We start from the raw sequence: 8294 nt of genomic DNA on the forward strand, positions 1-8294 counted from the left end.
GGTGGGTGAGCAAAGATAGGCAAAGAGTGCCTGGGACGCAGAAAGCAGGAGCGGAGGCGAGACAAAGTCCTTTATTAGAAAATATATCAAAATCCCAGCCCCCTGAGCCAGGTCCAAAAGAGGGAGCTACTCCATTACTGGCAGAAAGTACCCAGGGAGGGGCTTCCTTCAAACACACTTCCTGGGAACCATAAATAGAATAAATATTCACAGAGGTCCCGGGAGAAGCCAGATCACTCTTCTCTCCATGGAAGAAGAAGGGATTTTGGGTCCAGCCCTGCTCCTACCCCATGGGCAGGGGACTCCTAGGAGTCATCACATAAGTCATGACATCAAGGATTCACAGTCATAAGCCCTGGCAGGTGACCCTAGAAAGAGAGACCTCCAGGGCCAGAGGAGCCCAGCTCCAGTCCAGCAGTGAGGAGAGGCCCCTGCCCCTAGCACAGCAGTAAAGTTCATTTCCTCACATCCCTCTAAGAGCAGTGAGGAGCTGAGGGTGGGGAAAATATAACCCCTCTGATTCAGTTTCATGATTAAAGTGGGAAAGAGTCAGTTTCATGATTAAGAAGGAGTCAGTGTGAACCATGAGGAGCTGTGTGGTTGGCAGTAGGCAGAGGGCCAGGCCTGGCTGGGGGCCGGCGCTGCAGCATCTCCTGACGGAAGGCTTGGGAGGAACCAGGTGGGTAATGGGGACCAGAGGAAGTCCGGGGACCCCGAGGGTCAGTTCCAATGTCTGCTGTGATGTTCGTATAGAGAGGGCCCAGCTCTCGAGACAGCAACTGGTATGTCAATGAGTTCATTCCATCTTGAGTCCAGGAATTCTGGGTACGGACCAGGAGGTCAAACCTGAGGGTTACAGATTGGAGACTGAGACCCGGAAAGGAACAGCCAGGAATCTAGAAACTGTAGAGCCCTAAGGGTTCACTAGTTAATTCCCAGGCAACCCTCCCGTCCTACCTGTGGGGATTTTCCTCGTTGCCCTTATCTCCTCGGTGCTTCACCATCTTATAGTGTCCCACAGATGTGGGGGGACGAGATATCTTCATCCCAGCCAAGCGAACCCTATGGGAAAAGTGAGGGCACCTTGGAGGATCCAGAGTGGAAGAAAGCTGCTGACAGGTGAGCAAGAAGAGCTAAGGCCAGCGAGGGAGGAACTGCATGTTTCTTTACACAAAGAATAACTATCACTAACTCGACAAAGGGCCGAGTACTGGAAGGGCGAACAGAAAAGTCAAACAGAAAGAAGGAAAGGCTGAAGAGAATGTAAAAGCTGGCTGTCTCCAAACCCTCAGGGCCTAGTGCAGGCACGCTGGGGGCTATAAACCATTGGCAGAGGTAGCTTTGCACCTCCCACCTGTTTCCCAAATGGCTCCCAGGAGCTGCCTTTGCTATCTGGAAAGGACAGGGAGAGGAACCATTTTGTCAAAAAAGGTAGGACAAAACTGGGAACCACAGACCCAAGCTCAGCAATTCTTACTGAGATTAGTGGCTGAGCAGCCTCAGCTCTGATGCACTCCTGTCCCCCACCCACATTTAAGAAAAGTGTGGAACCAGGAAATCAAGACCTGGAAAGAAATGAACTCCAATTCTGATACACAGAAGCAAGAAGTGAGGATGGTTGGGGAAGGTACTGAAAGAATACATACATTTAGAAATTGCTGGGTGCTTTACACACATACAAAAGACAAGAATTCATAGAGATCTCTTCCCAGAGGACAAAGCAGGAGGAGAAGCAAGGGGCCCAGCATATCAAGCCCAAATAGTCAAATGACATATGAAATTGGGTCAGCTGAGGCTGAAGGTCAAAATGTTTTATATGCTAAAAATAAGCTGGCATCATGCCAATGGCACAGGCCCTTTATTTAAAAAAAAAAAAAAAGTGATTCTGGACTATGTGGAGCAGAGCCTTTCCTCTTCCAGCTCTGCAGGAAGTGGTTTGGATGCAATCCTAGCAGAGGCAGGACTAAACAGTCTCTAGGCCCCTTTCCAGTTCTGGAATCCCATGATACTATTGGGATTGATTGTATTGATGTTGTCTTCTCTCCCGGGAATGTTATTAACCAGCACTAAGGGACTGAAAGATAACAGAAGGGGGAGCAGCATGCAAAGCCTGACCTGGGTAGACCGCAAAGATAAGGGAGAGGAATAGGCACCGTTCAGGACCAGGGAGCTAAATTAGTGTTAAAAGACTAGGGCTAGAGGTGGTCTTAGAGGATAAGGATCCAGGCTGGGGTCAGGGAAGAAGGTGGTGGCAAGAAGTCTGACCTGGTAGCAATGTCGTCATCCTCACCACCCCAGCCCCAGTATTCATTGGGGAAGCCATTCATCTTCAGGTACTGGTCAGGAGTGAGCGCTGAGACCCCGCCAAAGTACTGGGGATACGGGAGGCTGGGGAAAGAAAGATCCTTGGATTCCACACGTCTTTTGGGAGCCATCCCTCCTTCCACTGGATGGTGGAATACCCTGCTTCCAGTACCCTCCTGTGCCCTCTACCTGTATCCAAATTTGTTCATGGCAACAGCAACGTGCCGAGGTCCTCGGGGGTCACACACATACAGGTTGTGGTCGTTCTCTGGTAGGAGATCCACATCATGCAGAAACAAGCAGTCCCATTCTTCATCTCGCAGGGCCTCCCGCACCCCAACATTCAGCAGCTTTGCCCTGTTAAATGTTCCATTTCCAGCCTGGAAGATAATGGAGGAGGACCAACTAGGTCTATAGGTGGCATGGAGAAGAAGCATAAAAGTGAATGGAGGGAAGTCAAAGTAGGTTATGGGATAAAGAGGATGAAGAGAAAGACAACTTCTTTGTTTTCTCATTCAACAAAATTTTTTGAGCATCAGTATGTGCCGGATGGGCTTCCCTGGTGGCTCAGATGGTAAAGAGCCTGCTTGCAATGCAGGAGACCTGGGTTCGATCTCTGGGTCAGGAAGATCCCCTGGAGAAGGGAATGGCAACCCACTCCAGTATTCTTGCCTGAAGAATCCCGTGGACAGAAGAGCCTGTCTGGCACAGTCTATGGGGTCGCAAAGAACTGGACATGGCTGAGCAACTAACACACATGTGCCTGACACACACATGCTACTATTTAGCATTTAATCCCAACAACCATGTGAAATAGGTGGTATATTGGTTACCACTCTTTGCCTCATTTTAGCAGGTTGGGTGTGTTGCTCAAGGTCACATATGGAACAAATAGCAGAACCAGAACTTTAGCCCAAATCTATCCACTTCCAAATTCAACAACAGAAAAATCATGGAAGATTACAGGACAACTGGAATATCCTTAAGAAGAAGCATGGGGCTAACATGTTGGCAGAGCAGTGCAAGCTGCTGCTTTCTTACATTCCACAGTCTGACCCTCTTTTAATTATTTTGAGACCCATTATATGAGAGTGGAGTGGAATTTGCTTGAGGCTTCCTTATAAAATCACAGTGGCGTGGGAACTGGGAGTACCTGGTGGATGACATAAATGCCGTAAGCAAGCTGCTGGCGCTGCAGGAATGGGTGCAGGTGGTAGAGCAGCAGGCGCAGGTGGTGCTCCCGGGCACGGTGGGGCACAATGATGGCTGTCCGGGACCGGGGCTCACACCTTGCAGGGCGGTATCGGCCCCCCGGTTCTACCCGGGGATTCCTCTCCACAATCTCTGCCAGCGATGGCACTGGGCTAAAGGACACGGATATGGGACCCACTGTCGGGAGGGAATGACAAGGTCAGGGATTAGAAGGTCAAGGAGAAATGTCCCTGTCAGTCTGATTCTGGGACTCAGCTCCCCCAAGGGCTTGCTCAGAAATCTCACAAAACCTTGAGTTCCCCATCATTGGGACAACTTTGCAAAGTCTGGAAGGTGAAGGCTCCTCACCTAGCCTGCTTTATTTTAGGGTTCCTTAACTCTCCCCTGCCTCACAAAGTTGGAAGCTTACAGTTAGCAGGTGGAGAGAACAGGACTTCCAACTAACTCCTAATCCTACCCTGAGGCATGAAGAGCCCATAAACAGGCAGGCAATGGAAAGCTGTGGCTCAATCAAAGAACCCAAGTCGAAACTCCAAATTTAGAGTCCATCTATCTCAACATTAGCCTACCTTCCAGTTCCATGACCCTCCAGTTTGAAGACCACTGCTGCCATCCTATACTTGTCCAAGCCTCCCTGTCCCCACACCTTGGCCTTGCCTTCTGCTTTCCTTCTGCACTCACCTAAGAGAGGAGATCGTTCGGGACAGTATGGCAGGCCTTGAGGAGCTGGGAGGCCCCCTGGGGCAACAGGGGCCCCAGGCATGTGACTGAGGTTACTGTAGACATCATGGGGATGAGAATAGTCAAATGCCGGCTCCTGCTCTCGGCCAAAGAGGGCACTGAGGCTTCGAAAGCCCCCCAATGACAGGTACATCATGACTGCCAGCTGGGAGCCCACAAGTAGGGCCAGGGTGCAGGGCCGCTCCAGCAACCTCCGCAACATTCTGTGCTGGGGTCTGGATGAGAGAGAGAGGAAAGTTCTGGGAGGGGGCAGGAAGGCAGCATGCCAGAAGAGAGATCATTGGGTATTGATGAAGGTGGTGGGCAGGGGTAAAGAGGAAAAAGGAAAAGAACAGAGTCACAGAAGGGAGCACACACCGATACAGAAAGAAATAGAATGTAACCATCGGCAGGCCGCACCACCTGTCACTCCCAGCCTAAGTTTCACTCTCCCCCACCCCTCCCACCACCTACTCAGTCCCCACCCCCAAGAATGCTTACATCATTCAGGTCCCAAGGCCATTCCTGAGCATTCTCTGGAGAACATTCCTTCCAATTTTAGAGGGGGAGAGATAGACTCACCTAGATTCAAACTGTCTTCTTCAGGATCATGGGGACTCCAGGAGGTCCCGGGGGAGCAGAGATGTGAAGCATTATATAAAATTGGAAACGTAACAGAGGACAGAGACAGGCTCCATCCAGCACGCCAACAGCAATCTTGGGACCAGCTGGAACAGAAGTGGTCAAGGATAGCCAGCCACCCCCAGAGGGGCAGAGGGCAGGAACAGGGTGAAGCCGGTTTCCCAGCTCGGGAAGCGAGCGAGGGAAAGTGGCTGGAGAGAAAAGGGGTGGAGCAGGAGATGCTAGGTCCCCGGCTCTGCCCCAGCCATCCTATAGCGTGTCAGATTCACTCGGTATGTAACCATCCCCCACCCCAACAGGACCAACCTGTTTGGGGAGTGGGGACAGGGCAACTACTGGAGATCTGGGTGAGGCAGTCCTAACAGGACTGTGAAGTGGCCTCAAGAGAACCCAGGGAGGCGGAAGAAACTGGCTCCTTTCCGTTCTTCACATTTATGGGAGCTAGCTCCGCAGGTGCAGGGAGGTGACCACCTGGGAGCTGCAAGCAAACAACCCCGGAGCGCGGCAGGAAATAGGATGGGGGTGGCGTCCTCTACCTTCTTCTACCTTTCTCCATCCTAGCGAGGATGGGGATCAGGGTTATTGATGAAATGAGATAGGGAGAGGGAGGGCTGGGCAGAACCTGTCAGGAACCTGGGCTAGCTCACCTAGAGGGGCGTGGTCAGCGGTCTGGAAGGGGTTACAGCCCAGTTCTTCCGAAGCAGCCTCATCTCATCCCACGCCAACCTCCTCTGGCGATTGCTCTACCTTGCAAAGTGAGACCGCCGGCCTCTGTCCGGACTTGCACTTAGGTCTCCCTCCTTGCTCAAGGCTGTTTACAGCCTTTACCCAAAACTTCTCACCTTCCCAATCTCTCAAACCTTTCTCCAGGGCCTCTCACCCCACCATCTCCAGCCTACACACCTGGCCTTCTGCCGCCGGTCGTCACCGCCACCCGGACAGCCGGGCAGGAATCGCTGCCGCCATCTTGGAAGCGGGCGTCGCGGGGGCGGGGCCTCGCGTCACGGGGCGGGGCCTCGGAAGGGTGGGGGTCGTCCAGGCGTGGAGCGCAGGGTCTGAGCACCGCGGGGATGGTGGGGCTCGCTTCAGGCCGCAGGCAACGAGGGGCTCGACGTTTTGGGAACCGGCGCAGGGTCTCTTCCCCATTGGACCGACTCCTAGCAGGATTCCATTCCCCACCCCTCAGTTCAGCCTCTCAGTCGTGTCCGACTCTTAGCGACCCCATGGACTGCAGGATGCCAGGCTTCCCTGTCCTTCACCAACTCCCGGAATTTGCTCAAACTCATGTGCATCGATCGAGTCGGTGATGCCATCCAACCGTCTCATCCTCTGTCCTCCCCTTCTCCTGCCTCAATCTTTCCCAGCATCAGGGTCTTTTCAAATGAGTCAGTTCTTTGCATAAGTTGGCCAAAGTATTGGATTTTAACCTTCAGCATCAGTCCTTCCAATGAACACCCAGGACTTATTCCCTTTAGGATGGACTGGTTTGATCTTGCAGTCCAAGGGACTCTCAAGAGTCTTCTCCAACACCGCAGTTCAAGAGCATCAATTCTTCAGCGTTCAGTTTTAAGATCCAACTGTCACATCCATACATGACTACTGGAAAAACCATAGCTTTGACTAGATGGACCTTTGTTGGCAAAGTAATATCTCTGCTTTTTAATATGCTATCTAGGTTGGTCATAACTTTTCTTCCAAGGAGCAAATGTCTTTTAATTTCATGGCTGCACTCACCATCTGCAGTGATTTTGGAGCCCCAAAAAATAAAGTCTGTCACTGTTTCCATCGTTTGCCCATCTATTTGCCATGAAGTGACGGGACCGGATGCCATGATCTTAGTTTTCTGAATGTTGAGTTTTAATCTAGTTTTTTCACTCTCCTCTTTCACTTTCAGAATCAAGAGGCTCTTTAGTTCTTCTTCACTTTCTGCCATAAAGGTGATGTCATCTGCATATCTGAGGTTATTGATGTTTCTCCCTTGATTCCAGCTTGTGCTTCATCCAGCCTGGCATTTCGCTTGATATACTCTGTATATAAGTTAAATAAGCAGTGTGACAATATGCAGCCTTGACATACTCCTTTCCCAATTTGGAAGCAGCCTGTTATTCCATGTCCAGTCCCCACCCCTAGACTTATAAAAACAGCCAGTCCTACCAGGACCTTCCTCGGGGCCAAGAAGGACCGAGAGGCTGCTGTGTCAGAAGACCTATCACCCCAGGCTGGTCGGAATACGATTCTCAATGTGTCAGTGGCCCCCCCTGCAATCTAGTGCCACTTATTATCAAAATTGTTTCCTGCTTGGGGTACATCTTTGCAGACCACTCTGGTGTATTTTTGTATCCCCAAGGTATCCCTCAGGCCTTGAAATAGAAATGGTTAATAAAACAAGGAAATATTGAGTATGAAGGGGAGGGCAGCATCCGCTTTAATGTAAAAATGTGTTTCCCCAGATGTTAGAATAAGACGGAAGCTCTGCTAATATGCAATATGTTTATCTTGTGGCTTCTTGTGGCTACCCGCTTTGAATATTGTGCTCCTTTAGAAGCAGATGATCAGACTGAGAAAACTTTGAATAACTCACAGTGTCTGCCTCAAAAACCTCATGTTCTTATGTGGGGATGGGAGGAGTTACAGACAATATAGTGTAATAAATATGATAACCTAGAAACTGCACCTCATTCACAAGTTGAAGTTTGGGAAAGATTTCCCAGAAGTGACAGGAAACCTAAAGTACTTGTCTATAGCGTGTCCTGTTGCATAAGTTTCTGTTTCCACGCGGCTATTTTACAACTCTGTAGGTAGCTAACCCAATGTAAATTCTATTGTCTGACAGAGGTTCAATTAACTCCCTCCTCCCAAATTTGTGGAAAAACAGTTTTGCCTTCATTTACATATTTCTGTATCCCTGATCTACATAAATGTGTCTATTCTTTTGTTCAGTTGCTCAGTCGTGTCCAACTCTTTGCGACCCCATGGTCTGCATCATGCCAGGCTTCCCTGTCCTTCACCATCTCCCAGAGCTTGTTCAAACGCATGTCCATTGAGTCAATGATGCCATCCAAGCATCACATCCTCTGTCATCCCCTTCTCCTCCTGCCTTCAGTCTTTCCCAGCATCAGGGTCTTTTCCAATGAGTCGGCTCTTTGCATCAGGTGGCCAAAGTATTGGAGCTTCAGCTTCGGCATCAGTCCTTCCAATGAATATTCAAGATTGACTTCCTTTGGGATTGACTGGTTTGATCTCCTTGCTGTCTGAGGGACTCTCAAGAGTCTTCTGCTTGTTTCCTTGTGAGTTAAATAAAACCTTTAACAGGTGTTCATTTTTATACATGTATTAACAAAAAGTCTCTTCATTGACCAAATTTTAAACAGGTCCCCTGAGCCCTCTTTTCCGATAGACCTCATCCTTGGGCCTGT

At 50.1% G+C, this 8294-nt stretch overlaps 1 protein-coding gene across 4 annotated transcripts; it reads right to left on the reverse strand.

Annotated features, from left to right (window-relative positions):
• Positions 1-55: 55 nt before the first annotated feature.
• B4GALT3 (UDP-Gal:betaGlcNAc beta 1,4- galactosyltransferase, polypeptide 3) lies at positions 56-5856 on the reverse strand. Of its 4 annotated transcripts, XM_010833681.1 has the most exons (9): positions 5782-5841; positions 5526-5625; positions 4819-4964; positions 4198-4472; positions 3458-3693; positions 2494-2684; positions 2266-2388; positions 958-1062; positions 56-846 (listed from the first exon to the last, which is right to left on the reverse strand). In XM_010833681.1, exons 4-9 carry the CDS (start codon positions 4457-4459, stop codon positions 573-575), a joined length of 1191 nt encoding a protein of 396 aa, XP_010831983.1. In that variant the 5' UTR covers positions 4460-4472; positions 4819-4964; positions 5526-5625; positions 5782-5841; the 3' UTR covers positions 56-572. The 4 variants fall into 4 exon arrangements, with proteins under 4 accessions (XP_010831983.1, XP_010831981.1, XP_010831982.1 ...); XM_010833679.1 differs by having other exon boundaries at positions 5526-5856; XM_010833680.1 differs by lacking the exon at positions 5526-5625 and having other exon boundaries at positions 5782-5845.
• Between the last annotated feature and the right edge of the window lie 2438 nt (positions 5857-8294).

This window comes from Bison bison, unplaced genomic scaffold (genome assembly GCF_000754665.1).
Source record: "Bison bison bison isolate TAMUID 2011002044 unplaced genomic scaffold, Bison_UMD1.0 scf7180017863823, whole genome shotgun sequence".
NCBI lineage: Eukaryota > Metazoa > Chordata > Mammalia > Artiodactyla > Bovidae > Bison > Bison bison.

What these genes read in the sequence shown, in the direction of transcription:
- B4GALT3 (XM_010833679.1), bottom strand. Translation starts at nt 4,459, where the DNA reads ATGTTGCGGAGGTTGCTGGAGCGGCCCTGCACCCTGGCCCTACTTGTG. An exon ending in CGAACGATCTCCTCTCTTAG is followed by an intron (nt 3,694 to 4,197) that starts GTGAGTGCAGAA and finishes CCCTCCCGACAG; the next exon opens with TGGGTCCCATATCCGTGTCC. An exon ending in GATGACGACATTGCTACCAG is followed by an intron (nt 1,063 to 2,265) that starts GTCAGACTTCTT and finishes CTTTTCCCATAG; the next exon opens with GGTTCGCTTGGCTGGGATGA.